Source organism: Acomys russatus, chromosome 12 (assembly GCF_903995435.1).
Source record: "Acomys russatus chromosome 12, mAcoRus1.1, whole genome shotgun sequence".
Classification (NCBI taxonomy): Eukaryota; Metazoa; Chordata; class Mammalia; order Rodentia; family Muridae; genus Acomys; species Acomys russatus.
In genome coordinates, this window is record NC_067148.1 from 13,356,839 (window position 1) to 13,373,285 (window position 16,447).

Consider the following 16,447-nt stretch of genomic DNA (forward strand, 5'->3'; position numbering starts at 1 on the left):
ATTTTAAAGCCCTCCCCCTTTCCCATGGGGAGTCTGGGGGTAGGCAAAGTAGCTGATGGTTTTGAGGCTCTGTTTGTTGCTGTTGTTGTTGTTTTGGTTTTTTTGAGATGGGGGGGCGCGGTCTGCGTAGCTCTGGCAGTCTTGGACTCCACTCTCTCTGCGGTCCAGGCTGACCTGGAATTCAGACACCCACCCGCCTCTGCCTCCCAAGTGCTGGGATTAAAGGTGTACGCCGCTGCCACCACAGCTGGCTTTTGAGACCAGTGTTCTTAAACTGAAGAAGCAGATTAAAAACTAACACAATGCTGAAAACCAAATTGCGTAACAGGACGATAGACTGGATTATTCTCAGAAACAAAAGTTCTATCCAGAAATGTGTTTCAGCTTTAAAACTTTTAGCGCAAACTCATAGAGCACAGCACTCGTTGAAGTATTTAAGTATCAGCCTCTTTGTTTTAAAGAAAGCATTAGGTAAAATAATTAAATATTTATTTAAGGGCTGGAGAGATGCCTCAGCAGTAAGGGCACTGGCTGCTCTTCCAGAGGTCCTGAGTTCAATTCCCAGCAACCGCATGGTGCCTCACAACCATCTATAATATGATCTAATGTGCACTGTATACATAATAAATAAATCTTTAAAAATATATTTGTTTAAGTACTGATGGTAATTAATGGATCTTCCAGGTACTAAAACATCAATTGATGCAGGATTTGCCTTATCTTTGTAAAGCATGTACAGAAACAGATACATGTGCAGATACATAAATATGTATATACAACATATAATATGTTTATGAGCATTCTTAGATTCTAGATTTGTTCAATTAAGGTTTCAAGCTGCCTTGAAATGCAAATGGAAAATTTAAGCTAAATATTAGCATTTTTCCCCCCTAGAACACTAAGACGCTGTGATATTTTGTAGTGCTTACATAATAGCTCAAGTGTTCTAGGCTTTTCCAAAGTACACTTTCTGTAACTTTGTACGTCATCCTTGTGTAGATGATAAAGGATAGCATGAAATTGTCTAATAGAAAGACCTCTTTCTTGGTATCTCACAGCCACAAGTGTAAAAAACCGGGCAGTCCAGGCTGAGGCTCAGTGGTGGGAGAAGGGTGCGCCTAACACTGAAGAAGCCCACGTCTCACTCCCAGCACCACAAAAAGATGACACCATGAGCTGCCCGTGGTGGTGCACGCTTTTAATCCCAGCACTTGGAGGCAGAGGCAGGAGGATCTCTGTGAGTTGGAGGTCGACCTGGTCTGCAAAGCAAGTCCAGGACAGCCAGGACTACACAGAGAAACTTTGCGGGCGGGCGTGGGGGTGGGGCAGATACCATGAAAAAGAGACAGTGTTTTAAGGCAATGAAAGCTTGGGAGGACGGGGAAAAATAAGTGAACTGTAGGTTTGCACCTAGGAATAACTATGTTGGGTTATTTGTGTGTGTGTGTGTTGGTGGATTTTGTTTGCTTGATTTTTGTTTATGTTTTAAACAATTGACAGCCTCATAATGCATATAATGTGTCTTTATTGTAGCCACCTCCAACTCTTACTCTTCCAGAAGCCCCCAACATGCTGATCCCACCTTCACGTCCTCTCTCTCATTCAGCCCGCAGATCCTGTGCAGGCTACCACAGCGGCTGGGCTTTATGAGCGTCACTGCCACGTCATGTCCAGGAGATGGCGCTGTGCAGCATTCTTCCTCACCCTGCAGCTCTTAACGTTCTTTCTGCCTCCTTCTCCTTGCTGTTTCCCGAGCCTTAGGGTGAGGGGGACGTTGGTATAGGTGGCTCATTTAGGGCGGGAATGTGGAGGCTAGCTATGCTTCTCCGCTGCCCCACCTCCTACTTAACCAACGCTAGCAATGGCTTTAGCTAAGCCGCAGGCTCCCCAATATGTCTGCTCTTTCCTGTCTGCTGGCCTTTCACATCTGTTGTCTCAAAAAACAAGAAACAAAAAGAACATGGATAAATGCTTCTTTCTCTCTCTTTCTTCTTTCCTTCCTTCCTTCCTTTTTTTCTTTTCTAATTTGAGATTGGAATGGCATGGAACTTGTTACATAGCTCTGGTTGCACCTTGAACTTGCAGTAATCCTCCAGTCTCAGCCTTCTTAGTGGTGAAATTACAGGTGTGAGTCACCACGCCCCTCAAGAACATAGATATTTAAACATAAATTAATGAGAAGCTTTAAAATGACAATAATTCTTTACCAGACTCAGGCTTCATTTTTCTGGTCAAAAAATTTGATCTTATTTAAAATATTTCTGTACAGCAAAAACCGATTTAGAAAAATTATTCTGATTTTTAAAAATCAGAATAAAAAAATAATAATCTGTTTCTCAAGGGGAGAGAAGCCTGCAACATTCAGGCTAATCCACTTCCTCCCAAAATCTTGTTTGTTTGGTTTTGGTTTTGGTTTTTCAAGACAGGGTCTCTCCGTGTAGCCTTGGCTGGCTTGTACTTGCTTTGTAGACCAGGCTGGCTTTGAACTCACAGAGATCCACCTGCCTCTGCCTCCTGAGTGCTGGAATTAAAGGTGTGCGCCACCATGTCCGGCCCCCCAAAATCTTAAGAATGATCAAGTGCATTAAGCTCAATGAGCCATAAAAATAGCTTTTGTCTATTTTAATGTCAGATACAGTTACATTTCAATCTTTCTTTCTTTTTTATTATTTTTGTTTTGTTTTGTTTTTGAGATAGGGTTCCCCTGGCTGTCCTGGAACTTGCTCTGTAGACCAGGCTGGCCTCAAACTCACAAAGCTCCATCTGCCTCTGCCTCCCCAGTGCTGGGATTAAAGGTGTGCGCCACCACCGCCCAGCTTCAATCTTTTTTTTTTTTTTTTAAACACATTTTCTTTCCTTAGATAAAACACAAGATAAGAATTAGTTTTAAATTTAATTGTTAAGAAATATGCTTTCCCCAACATAATCATTGAAAAGTAAATTAGACTGTGTATGCCTAGGAAAAAAATTAAAAAGTCATGTATGAATAATACAAAAGACTGTATTTCAAATGAAACCTTATAATAAATATTTAATACTATGATAATTTATAATAAAATATTTTACTTAAGATTTCTTCCTTATTACATCATACAACAATGGTAGAATAAGTAAGGGTGGAGATGGAGAGACGCGGCTCAGAGGATAAAAGCACTGACTGCTCTTCCAGAGGACCTGGCTTCTGTTGCCAGCACCCGCAGGGCAGCTCCTAACTGTAATTCCAATCCCAGGAGATGCAATGTCCTACTTCTGGTCTCCACGGGCACCAGGCACATGCTTGGTGTACATACATGGATGCAGGCACTCACACATACAAACTAATGAAAAAATTTTCAAAAAAGAAAAACTTACAGAATGAATGTCAGGGGCTGAAGGAAAACCTGCAAACAAGAAGGCTTGCTTTGTTTTCAAACCCCTAGGAACCAAATGTTTGGGAGAAGTGAATCAATCAGACACGTTTAGCGACATTCTTCAGGCAGGAGTCTAAAGTAAACTAGCTGTATAATTGTAGAGCCACTTAGGAGCTCAGCGCCAATGCCTCTTAGCTCTTTTATGGCTTATTTTAAGACTTGCTGCATCATCAGCTCTTTACATAGAGGATGGTAGCACGGGTTAGCACATCAGAGACTCTGAACCAGATGCTGAGCGTGCAGGCGTTTTAGGAACGCTTAAGCCAATTTATTTCATTTTGATGTCCCATATTTCTGCATGTACAACTACGTCATATTAGAAAGTAACCTATGCCTAATTGCATTTATAACAACCCTTCCAGTAAGGATAAAACAATCATTTTGGCCTCACCATAATAGTATTTACAAAGGGTGAGTGTGTATATGCGTGTGTGTGTGTGTGCGTGTGTGTGAGTGTGTAAAGATTGCCGTTTTTTTTCCCCTCCAGTTTCAGCTCACCAAAGGCCAGGAATACAGATGTGCATCACCATATCCAGGGGTACAGTCTTCAAAAACATTTTTAAGATTTTAATTGACACAGAATAATTGTATGTAGTTATGAAGCAATGTGCTTCCTTTCCCCCCTCCTAATGGCACACGCTCTAACATCTTATGGTGGTAGCATCTTAAGTTTAATTATTTAAATTGGGGGTTTGGGGCTTTCCCACCCCACAGAGCAGAGAGCTGGTGAACTTAGGTGACTTAAGGTTTATAACTGGAGGGAGAGCCTGACTGCCGCTGGCTTTGTTCCACTTGAACAAGACCTCTTTACTTTTACTGTCCTCACTTAGGAACTTTTTGGCTCTGGGTTTTTAATAGCACGTGGTCCCTATTTAACAGTATCCCGAGTCTGTCTCAGAAGGAGACACTGTGGAGGTTCAGTTTCATGCGAACAGCCGCCTTATAAATATCTTGTTTCCTTTGCTAGGGGCGCAGGCTGCATCTTTATTGAAATGTTCCAGGGTCAACCTTTGTTTCCGGGGGTTTCCAACATTCTTGAACAGCTGGAGAAGATCTGGGAGGTAAGACAAGAATTCCTTATAAGAAAAAAGAAAGCCCTTCGTCACAAGCTTGGAGCCAAATTTGCCTTTAAGATGAAGCGAGCCATCTGCTCAAGATTCTGAGCTGTAGCCGGGCGGTGGTGGTGCATGCCTTTAATCCCAGCACTCGGGAGGCAGAGGCAGGTGGATCGCTGTGAGTTCGAGGCCAGCCTGGTCTACAAAGCGAGTCCAGGACAGCCAAGGCTACACAGAGAAACCCTGTCTCGGAGGGGGGAAAAAAAGATTCTGAGCTGTACGTAAGCTGGTAGAAAGTGTGAAGTTTGCCGCAGAAACTCCTGCTGTCCCGTGCCAGCCTCTTAGCCCACCCCACCAAAGACGTGTGGGTCTCCTGCTTCCTCTTATCATTAGGATTTTCTCTGTTCCCAGCAGCCTTTCTGCTAGTACCTCTTGAGCCTACCTGTGCCGTTAGCCTTAACTTTAATTTACCATCTATTTGGCCCTGAATCTTCATCAACAGGAGAAAAGGGATCAAATTTTCCTAGAACTTCATAAAACTGACTTCCCATGTTAGCGTAGGGTAAGTATAGAATTAGCCATGCTACTGCACATGGCATGATGCCTAGGATGTTAAGAACCTTGGTGTGTGCGCACATGTGTATGAATGTGTGTGTGAACATGGGTGTCTGTAGTACGTGCATATGTGTGTATGAATGTTTCTGTGTATACACATGTACATGAATGTGTGTGCACGTGTGTATAAATGTGCGATAAATGTGTGTGCATGTGTACACATACATGTGTATGAATGTATGTGTGCATATGCATATTTTCATTTCTTTCCTTATTATTGTCTCACTGCATTTGCATTCTGATATGCTTTGCTTCTCTGTGCTTTATAGACAGTGATATTGCCACACTGTCTATTTTTTCTGATAATGATGATGCTTTTCCTATTTCAGTAAGGTATAGTTAACATTTGCCAGGTTGGTCAATGTCACCAAGTTACCAGCGGGTTTGATAAACTAGGTCTGGCCATCTCTTGCCCAATATATTGTAAGTAGCCATGATGTTCCGTATATATATATGTGTGTGTGTGTGTGTGTGTGTATGTGTGTGTGTGTGTGTGTGTGTGTGTATGTGTGTGTGTGTATGTGTGTGTGTGTATGTGTGTGTGTGTGTGTGTATGTGTGTGTGTATGTGTGTGTGTATATGTGTGTGTGTATGTGTGTGTGTGTATGTGTGTGTGTGTGTGTGTGTATGTGTGTGTGTGTATGTGTGTGTATGTGTGTGTGTATGTGTGTGTGTATGTGTGTGTGTGTATGTGTGTGTGTGTGTGTATGTGTGTGTGTATGTGTGTGTATGTGTGTGTGTATGTGTGTGTGTGTGTGTGCGTGTGTGTGTGCGTGCGCGCGCGTGTATATTTACATATGTAAACATGTAAATATATATGCAAGAAAGAATGTTAAATGCTTTTTTAAATCACAAAAATGACCAACGTTTGAGAGGTTAGATAAATTTCCCTGATATTAGCATCACACAGTGCATAGATGTTAAAACATCGCATGAACAGCAACGTGATTCACTGCGGAGGGCCCCTTGCCACCATGCCTGACAACCTGAGCTCAGTCTCCAATCCACATTGTGGAAGGAGAGAACTCCCACAAATTGTTCTCTGGCTTCCACATGTGTGCCACCCCTCAACACACACACAATAAATAAATGGAATTAAAAAAAAAAAATCACGTAGCACCCAATAAGCACTATGGAACGTTGAAAATAAAATGAGATGGGAACTGTTGCTATTTTCACTGCAGTCAGGACATTTGCACTGTGGGGTCAGCACTTCTGTGATTGTTGCCAGTACCTTTGCATCTTCCCTAGGAAAGGCACCTGTCTAGCTAGACGGTCCTGTCTAGCCTGCCCAGCTCAGGCCCCGAATCTCTCCTCTACTCTCTGTCTCTACGAATTTGTGAAATATCACATACCTGACACCAGTGGAGGCATATAACATTGGTCTTTCTGGGTTTGGCTTATTTCACTTAGCACAGTGTTTTCAAGGATCATTCATACTGTATAAACATCAAGGTACTTTACACTGGGGTTTTTATCCGTTGCTATGCTCAGTCCAGCTCCTTGTCTTTTGGTGAAGATAAAATATACTATGAGAAATGAAGACATTGTATATAAACTGACCACTAACATTAAATTATCTTTTGGCCACATGGGGGATATTATAGGGAAACATGGGACATAATAGGAACTCTCATAAACAAAAAACAGAGTGTTTTTTTTTTTTCCCCTAGCGAATAGACTTTTTCTTAGGAAGAGAGATAAATGCCACTTTGGATCATCTCAATGGCACTGTAACATCATCTAAGCTGGAGGTAGTTAGTGTGATGCATTTTCTTGTCACTTGGTAGCTATGACAACAGACAAAGTTCACACAGCACCTCTTGTTAGGTTTTGTTTTTGTTCTTTAAAGTCGGGATTCCTCTCTGTGTAGCTCTGGCTGTCCTGGAACTCATTCTGTAGACCAGGCTGGCCTCAAACTCACAGAGATCTGCCTGCCTCTGCCTCCCAAGCACCGGGATCAAAGGTGTGCGCCACGGCACCCGGCTCATATAGCTCCTCTTAAGCTTTAGTTTTCTCATGTACAAAGTGAATTTAGTTGTATGATGTAACCTTGTTATGAGAATTCTGTAAGATGAAATGTCTAGCAAAACAGTTGACTGTGAGTGCTTGGTTAATATTTGTAGGGCTAGAGAGATAGCTCAGAGGATAAAGGCCCTGCTGTCAAGCTGTCAAGCTGCTGACAGCTGAGTTCAATCCCTGGGACCACATGGTGGAGGAGTGACCTAAGGGTTGTGCGTGCAGTGGGGGGGGTGGGGGAGAAATTTTAAGAAATTGCTTTATTTTCTTTTTTAAAAAGATCTGTTTATTTATTATGTATACAGGGCTCTGCCCACATGCACACTTGCACACCTGCACACCTGCATACCAGAACAGGGCACCAGATCTCATTATAGATGGCTGTGCACCACAATGTGCTTGCAGGGAATTGAACTCAGGACCATTTGGAAGAGTAGCCGGTGCTCTTAACCTCTGAGCCATCTCTCCAGGCCCAAGAAATTGCTTTCTTGAGTTCTCCTATGACCCCTGTAGTTGGAAGGCTGAGGCAGGAGGGATTTCCATGAATTTGAGTCGAACCTGGGCTGTTGGCAAGTACCAGTTCATCCAGGACTACTCAGCAAGACTGTGTCTCAAGTATATGTATATGTGTGTATGTACATGTATGTACATGTATGTACATGTATGTACATATATGTAAATATTTGCTTTCCGTCATATGATGTTATAGACACGTTTCAGTAACTCAGCTGCAGTTGTTCTGCTCCTTCACTTCTGTTATTCCTTGTCTGTAACCATGAGAGAACAATTGGTATTGCTAGGCTGCACCCTGCAATGGCCCTTCGCACAACGAGAAGCATAAAGTAACGGGCAAGGGCGGGGTGGGGGGTGTGGGGGGGTGTGAGGACTGTGCTTTTCAGTCAGGCCGGAGTGATGCCTGCTGTCCCAGTACAGCATAGGTGAGCAAGTGCAAACTGAGCGTGCGCTAAGAGGACGTAGGTGCGGATGGCTAACATCAACTAGTGCTGACGTGAGGTGCACTGTTGGAATGCTTGGAAACTGTCATATGCGGAAAGGACGTAAGTAGAGTCCCAGCTTCTATTAGTGTTGTATATAAGCCTGGTTTAAGAAAAAGATATTTGGTACTCTTTAAATAACCACACACATCGAAAACAGTCCAGTTCTTTGCATTTAGCACAGCGCTCAGAAATCGGATGTTTCCCTGGCTCTCTAATTGTTGGTCCTTCGTGACTGCCACCGCCACGTGACCTACAACGTTTGTGTGTAAGTGGAAGGCTCTGTCCGTGCTCAAATCTCGACATAAGGTGCCGGAAGACGAGTTAGCCCGCCACACCCTGCCCGGAAAGCCGTATTCATGCCTATCTTTACCTTCAGAATGCTAAAGCAAACCAGAGACTTTATTTTGACATTATGACAACTTATTACAAACTTACATCAAGTAAGCAAATCAAAAGTAATACTGGCCTAGAGTCAGAACTCATGAGTTCTGAACACAGCTCTAACTTTGGGTATAGCAAAGAACATGGTTGGGCTGGAGAGCTGGCTCAGAGGTTAAGAGCACTGGCTGCTCTTCCAGAGGTCCTGAGTTCAATTCCCAGCAACGACACGGTGGCTCATGACCATCTATCATGAGATCTGGTGCCCTCCTTTGGCATGCAGGTGTATTTGCAGAGAGAACACTGTATACATAATAAATAAATAAATCTTTAAAAAAACAAAGAACATGGCTATACCCGAACTCTCTTGAGTCTTACTGTCTTGAGTAAGACTTGTCTGGCTCACTTAATCCAGGCACTCTCTCTTGCACCCATAGTTCCATATTCTGAGGGAAACTGAGCAAAATTATTACATTAAGTGACTTTGTTGTTTTTTACATGTAGTTTTGGGGGCAAGTACATGAGCACAGCGTGCATGTAAAGGTCAGAGGACAACTTGAGGGAGCCAGTTCTCTGATTCTACCATGGAGGTTCCCAGGGGTCAAACTCAGGTCACCAGGTGTGGTGGCGACTCAGGTCACCAGGTGTGGTGGCGACTCAGGTCACCAGATGTGGCGGCAAGCTCCATTTCCTGCTGAGCCAGCTCCATGGCTCAGCTTGGTTGCTTTACATCTCAAGCAGTTGAGTTGTTCTTTGTTCCTTTCAGCAATATGCAATCAATGGTAAATGCCAGGCAACAGTATTAATCGTCTGGTCTCCTTGTGCAAAATGGGGCTGTAATTGGTACATATTTAAGGCAAGAAGGAAGTATTTGAAGTGTACAAGCGGACAGAACAGATGGGAAAAGACTATATGACTTTGAGTTCAAATGTTTTATTTTTTTTAATTATTACATTTATTTATTTGCTGCGTTGTATATGGGTGCTTGTTCATTCCTGTATACAACTGTGAGTGCCACAGCATGTGTGTGGCGATCAGAGGAAAACCTGTGGAAATTGGTTCTCGGCTTCCTCAGTGTTGGTCCCCAGGGCTTCCTGAATGCTCGGCATACTCTCCTGCACTGAGGCATTCCGTAGCCCAATAGGTATTTTGTAATATGTATTCATTTTTTTAACATTTAAACTTATTTTTTAAATTTTATTCACTTTATATCCTGATCGTAGCCCCCTCCCTCGGCTCCTCCCGGCTCACCTCCCCTCCCCCTCCCCCTAGTCCTCAGAGAGGGGGAACCCTTCTCCCCTTCCAGCTGACCTACCAAGTCTCATCAGGACTGCCTGTGTCCACTTCTTCTGTGATAGTTCCATAGGCCTAACAATAGTTATTGTCCTAGATTGCATTTCTCTGATGGTTAGTGATGTGGGACATTTGTGTATCTTCCTTCAAGAAATGTCTATTAGAGGGCTGGAGAGATGGCTTAGAGGTTAAGAGCACTATCTGCTCTTCCAGAGGTTCTGAGTTCAATTCCCAGCAACCATATGGTGGCTCACAGCCATCTATAATGTGATCTGGTGCCCTCTTCTGGCCTGCAGGTGTACATGCAGATAGAGCACTCACCTATATAAAACAAATAGGTAAATCTTGAATGAATGAAAGAAAGAAAGAAAAGAAAGAAAGAGAAATGTCCATTGGAGCTGGGCACCGAGGTGCACGCCTTTAATCCCAGCACTTAGGGAGGCAGAAGCAGGCAGATGGCTGTGAGTTCGAGGCCAGCCAAGACTACACAGAGAAACCCTGTCAAAAACCAAAACAATACAAAATTTCTACTGGAGTTCTTTGTCCATTTTTTAAAAATGAGGTTTATTTGTTTGCTTGTTACTGAGTTCCCTGAGTCCCTTACATTTATGATGGCTATCAACCTCTAACCAATTAAACAATTCCCAAGTGTTTTCCACCATTCTGCAGATTATGTCTGCATTCCATTATTTCTTTTTCTAGGAGCTTTTTTTAGTTTTATGTACTCCTATTCATCTACTTTTGCTTTCATTGCCTGTGAAATAAGTTAGAAAATCAAAGATTATAAAGTTTCTGAAGTTGTATCTTACTAAATGATTTTTTTTTTTTTTTTTTTACTAAGTGAATAATTGAATTTTTGCTTAAATTTCTAACATCTCAGCTTAAAAAGTTTTTTAGCATAAAAATTTTTCAGGAAATTTGGTATCCATCTGGCCTCCGGTTAAACATAGTACAAAGTAATCAAGAAGTCTGGTAACTTTCACCTCCCAGAAACCATGGCTGTGGTTGCTATTCATTTCCTGTATTGTTTCCTCCTGGGCCTTGCTTTCTTTCCACTGTGCTTTGCCAGCTATCAGAAGATGAATGAGTACCCATGAGTCACACCCACTTGTTTACACAGGCATCTGTACAAATACAGATGACAGTAGGCTGAGAAAGAATTAGCATCCCCTCCTCCGGGCTTCACCCACAAAAGAAGAATTAGTCTAGTTGGTTTTTCAGAATGGAATCCAGGATCCTCAGTGCTCCCTCAGGCTTGGGTTGGCTGGTAGGAGAAGGCTGTAATCCTCTCAGTCACTTCTCAGTTTGTTTAGAGAGCGGATCAAAGCTGGAAGCTTTTACTGGGTTGCATGACTTTTCAAAACACATTATGGGAGGGAAAATAGCACTTTAGTGTCTTTTGTCTAAAGGCAAGTACAATAGGTCCTACAAGCACACCTCTCTCCACCAGGGACCTCGTCACCGTCACCACACGGGTGAGCTTAAGGTCCTACATTCCTCATTAATTATATTGAGCCAGACAATTAGCTTCCTGTCATAAAAACTGAGCCAGTGTCTCTAATTCAATGTTTTACAGAAAAAAAAAATATTGTGATACACTTCAGAGAACAGTCACACTGTGGTGATGCAAAGCAAACTACTAGAACAGGCCACGAACGTCATGCTAGTCAGTCTCCTGCACACATCTGGCTATGGGATTGGTGGTCACCTTTAAAGAATGGTAGGATGGTGTTTTTAGAGGACCTCAGTAACGGCTCCTTCTGAACTCTATTTGGCTTCATACTCCTGAAGACTTTCATTTCTATACTACCCTTCGTTCAAAACAAGAACTTAAATTTGGACATCTAAAGTATAGGTCAGGACAAACAAACAAACAAACAAACAAGATAGTTTGGTGGGTAAAGGCTTGCTGTGCAGGCCTGGAGAGCTGAATTTGATGCCCAGAAATCACATAAACATGACGGGAGTTGTCCATGGGGTTGTCCTCCACCCTCCATACGCCTGGCATTCACGCGCATGCGCGAACACACACCGGCTCTATCTCATACGATGTCACCGTTACAATCTGCCAGTGGAGAGCCAAATTATAGTCTGAGCTGCTGGACACAGAGAAAAACAAGAGAATGAGATCAATTTAGTAAGAAAGATGAGGTGGGAGCGGGGTCGTTTTTTAGCCAGTGTTCCACTGCCTAAAGGTCAGTAACTTGAGTCGTCTTTGATTTGAACTCAGCCAGGAACAGCCGACTGCCTATGCTGAGTCATCATGCAGGCCAGCGGCATCGCCTGCCAATGAGCTTCAGGCCTGTGCTGGAAGGGGAAGGACAGTCACTCCTGTTGCTTCAGAGCCTGAGCACTTGGCAGTCATGCAGATTGAGTTAGTGGAGACACGGGGCTCAGGACCGAGGGGATGCAGTGCTTTGCACAATAAACTAAAAGATGTTGGAACTACTAAAATTTTTTTCTCCTGTATCTCAATTGGTGCCATGTGACGTCACTAAACTCTTCATTGCCCCTGCTCTGTCCTTTATGCCTGTGCCTGTTCTATCTGCCTGGTTTCTTCTTACCATTGTTTCTCTTTCTCTGGGTGGTGTAGGTACTGGGAGTGCCCACAGAGGATACCTGGCCTGGAGTCTCCAAGCTGCCCAACTACAATCCAGGTAAGCTGCTAAACATTCCAGGAACTAACAATGCCAGGCATTCATCCTAACAAAGACAGACGACTAGATGCATATGTTTTCCAACTAATTCTTTTGTTTGTTTGTCATTTATTTGTTTAGAGCAGGGTCTCACTGTGCAGCCCCAGCCAGCTTGGAACTTGCTGTGTAGACCAGGCTAACCTTGACCTCACAGAGAACTACCCATCTCTATCTCCCAAGTGCTGGCATTTCAGACTTGTACCACCATGCTCAACTTAATCCTTTTATTAAGATTAAATCAGTTTCCTGATGCTATAAAACCCAGGTAGCACAGTGAAAATGATTAGAAAGAACTGTTGCCATGGAGTCTACATCCATTCCCAAGGACCTCACGGCTCAAAAGAACAGCACACTTTGAATCTCACGAGCAAGGGACTCTTCTTACTTTTGAGCCCATAACTGTCACTGAGTATATTTCTTACATGGTTGGGCCTTGTATAAAAGGAAAGCTAAAGCAACAGAGGGAGCTAGCAGCACACTAGACCTAGGATAAGTCCAGTGAGAAGCCACTCAAGAGTTGTCTCTCTGCCTGACAACTGGTCGTATCTGTTACACGTTGTCTCTCAAGAAACATTGGAAGTACTGTGAACAGGGAAATTCTTTGAGAAGTGGTTCCACAAGCCATGGCCGATGGTCAGATAACCAGGAAGCCACTTCAAGGCACTGAGACAGAAGGGAGGAGACACCCAGGGAGCCGGAGGATGAAGATGGGCCATCTCAGAAGCCCTGGGAAGCAGGGAAGCAAGCGAAGGCCTGCTGGAGCTAACCTCCTGTGGCAGGACTAAAGGGGTAGGTGCCCGTGCACAGATGAGGACGTGACTGGGAGGAAAGTGCTTGAGACTATACAATCTCTACTTTCTTACGCGGTCCACGACTGAACACCCAAGTCTTCCCACATTGTCATTATAGACTTTGGTATATGAGGTTTTTCTGGAAGACTTTCATGAGAGCAAGACATTGCAGGGAGACTTCAAAGGTGACGAGGGACAAAAACAAAAATCCAGGTGTGTGGCGCTGTCAGCCCATGATTCCAGCTCTTGGGAGGCTAAAGAGTGAGAGGCCTGGGTCTAAAAGGCCAACTGAGGGGGTGGGAGGTGGGGAGAGAGAGAGAGAGACAGACAGACAGACAGACAGACAGACAGAGACAGAGAATAAAGAGCAGGAAGAAGAGGAGTTAACGAGACATGTGAAAAGAAGGCTGTTTTTCCCTTTTTATTCCGCATTTGTTATTTTCATGCAAAAAGCCATGCATAGCCATCAGTTTGTTTTGTTGTGAACTGGTCAGGAAACAAAACTTAATGGAAAGCCAAAGACTAACTGCAAAGTCCTTTCAGTCTCTTCGTGAATGATCGTACTCCTTGCTAAAATACTCAGAGTCATTTAGAACAGTTTTACTATTTCTAATTTTTTCAAAAGAGCATAAGACTCTGGTCTTGAGGTGTACAATAGCATCTTTCTCCATTGGTGTGAGATGGAGATAAGGAAGAAAAGCTGTTTACGGCAATTATGGTCCAGTCTGCAGTAGCTCTTGGCTCTCGTTGTCATGGTTTCCAGGAGAACCTCATCATTTTTCCAGCCAGCCTGTTATCCCCCCCACCCCCATTCACTCTCCTTTGCCTGAGTGGAAATGGGCCCACTTGCCTTCCTCTGCTCCCTAACACAGATGCAAGCATAAGATTAGAATCCCATTTAGGCGCATGTGCACACCAAGTTGCTGTGGTAAGCATAGGCAGCTACCCAGACTTCACATGCTTGGGAGGGCAGGTTGGTCCAGGCAATAATGAGATAGCCCCACGACAGATGGTCATCAAAGCTAGGAACATCGCCAAAGGCTTCCTCGCCAGGTGCCATGCTAAGAAGATAACTGGGCTCTGCAAAAATTGAAAGAAATATGTCACACTGTTCATTTTGCTGTCATGTCAAAGCAAATTCACAAAGAAAACTCTCCAGTCCCAGTGTCAACATTGTTGTCACCTTCTGTTTAATTCGGAGAAGTAAAACTGTTTGTGAGCACTTGCTATCCGCTCGACCCGTGCAGGGTGCTACAGTTCCCAGATGGATGTGGTGTGTTCTTGAGTCTCCAGAGCATGGAGCTGGACTCATTCTCCGGTTCTCCGCTGTTGCTGCAGTGCTCACCAGTGAGGGCTGCTTCCTTCCTGTGTATGGCTGTGGGTCAAGCTGAATGTGAGGCAGAAGTTGTAACCTTAATCACAGCCAGGATTCCAAGCCCCATTTTTGTAAATCTTAACAGTCTAGGGCATCTTGGGCATGGCTTGGCCCTGTATTAACGACTCAGTTAAAAGGACTGTGTTCTAAAGGGGTAGTGGAGATTCCTGTCCCAGGAGTGAGTCTTATGAATAAGCAACTCTCTCTTGACGCATGTCCATCTATGCCCTTCCTGAACTGCCACGGTTTCCACAGACTTGAACTGCAATAGTTTGTGGAACACTGAAGTGGAGGCGGGTGCTAGATCGTTACCTTTCTTTCCGGGGCACCCCTCCTCCATTCTTCCCTCCCCCACGGCCTTCCCAGGCTCTGGTTAACTGCTACTTTACTCTCCTTCTGTTGAAGCCAACGTTTACCTTCTGCATAGAAGTGAGAACGCATGAGGCTCATCTTCCTGTCCTCAGTTTAGTCCAGTGAGCACTGTCCTCAGTCACACCCATGTTATTGGAAATGACAGAATCCTGTTATTTTTATGGACACATAGTCTTCTGTTATGAGTGTATAGCAAGCTCCTCCTTTCATTTTTATTTCAATATATGCCTACCTTAGCCTATGCCTTGGCTAGTGTAAACAGTGCTGCAGCGAACACCGAGTATGGCTGTATACGTGACACACTGCTGTTGGTTCCTTTGGATATATGCACAGTAGCGAATGAGTCCTGGGTTTCTTTTAAATAAATATTTGTACTGTTTTCCATAACAGCTGTAAAGCTGTACTCATTTATGTTCCTACCAATAGTAAGAATAGTGAGATTTTGTCATTGCCCGTATTCTTACCCACATTCACCATCACCACCACTACCACCATCATCACCATGTCATCACTACCATCATCAACACCACCACCACCATCATCACTACCACCATCATCACCACCACCATCACCACCACCACCACTACCACCACCATCACCACCATCATCACCACCACCACCATCATCATCACCACCACCACCACCATCATTACCATCACCACCATCATCACCCTCATCATCACCATCATCATCATCATCATCACCAGCATCATCACCATCACCACCACCACCATCATCACCACCACCACCACCACCATCATCACCATCATCACCACCACCACCACCATCATCACCACCACCATCATCACCATCACCACCACCACCACCACCATCATCACCATCACCATCATCACCATCACCACCACCACCATCATCACCACCACCACCATCACCATCACCACCACCATCATCACCACCACCACCATCATCACCACCACCACCACCATCATCACCATCATCACCATCACCACCACCACCATCACCACCACCACCACCATCACCACCACCACCACCATCACCACCACCACCATCATCACCACCACCACCATCATCACCACCACCACCATCACCACCATCACCACCACCATCGCCACCACCATCACCACCATCATCACCATCACCACCATCATCACCATCATCACCATCACCACCACCACCACCACTATCATCATGGTCATCATCATCATCATCTGTGTGTGGAGGTTTTTTGTTTTTTTGTTTTTTTGTTTTGAAGGAAAGATCTTGTTATGTAACTCAGGCTGGCCTGGAATCCACTTCACTAGCCCACGCTGACCTAGTACTCACAGTGACCCTTCCACCTCAGCCTCCCAGCTGGCATGCGCCACGACACCCAGCTTCCTTTTTGCCTTGTGGATAGTGTCTGTTCTGACATTGGATGCAGTCTCTTGGTTTTGATGCTCATTTCTCTGATGATTACTGATTAC

At 44.1% G+C, this 16,447-nt stretch overlaps 1 protein-coding gene across 1 annotated transcript in view; it reads left to right on the forward strand.

Moving 5' to 3' along the window:
• Nucleotides 1-16,447, forward strand: part of Cdk15 (cyclin dependent kinase 15) — a 98,390-nt gene that overhangs the window by 44,868 nt on the left and 37,075 nt on the right. Inside the window, exons 9-10 of the mRNA XM_051153868.1 lie at nt 4,378-4,471; nt 12,362-12,425. Of these exons, the coding sequence (XP_051009825.1) occupies nt 4,378-4,471; nt 12,362-12,425 (158 nt within the window). The remainder of the gene's footprint in view (nt 1-4,377; nt 4,472-12,361; nt 12,426-16,447) is intronic.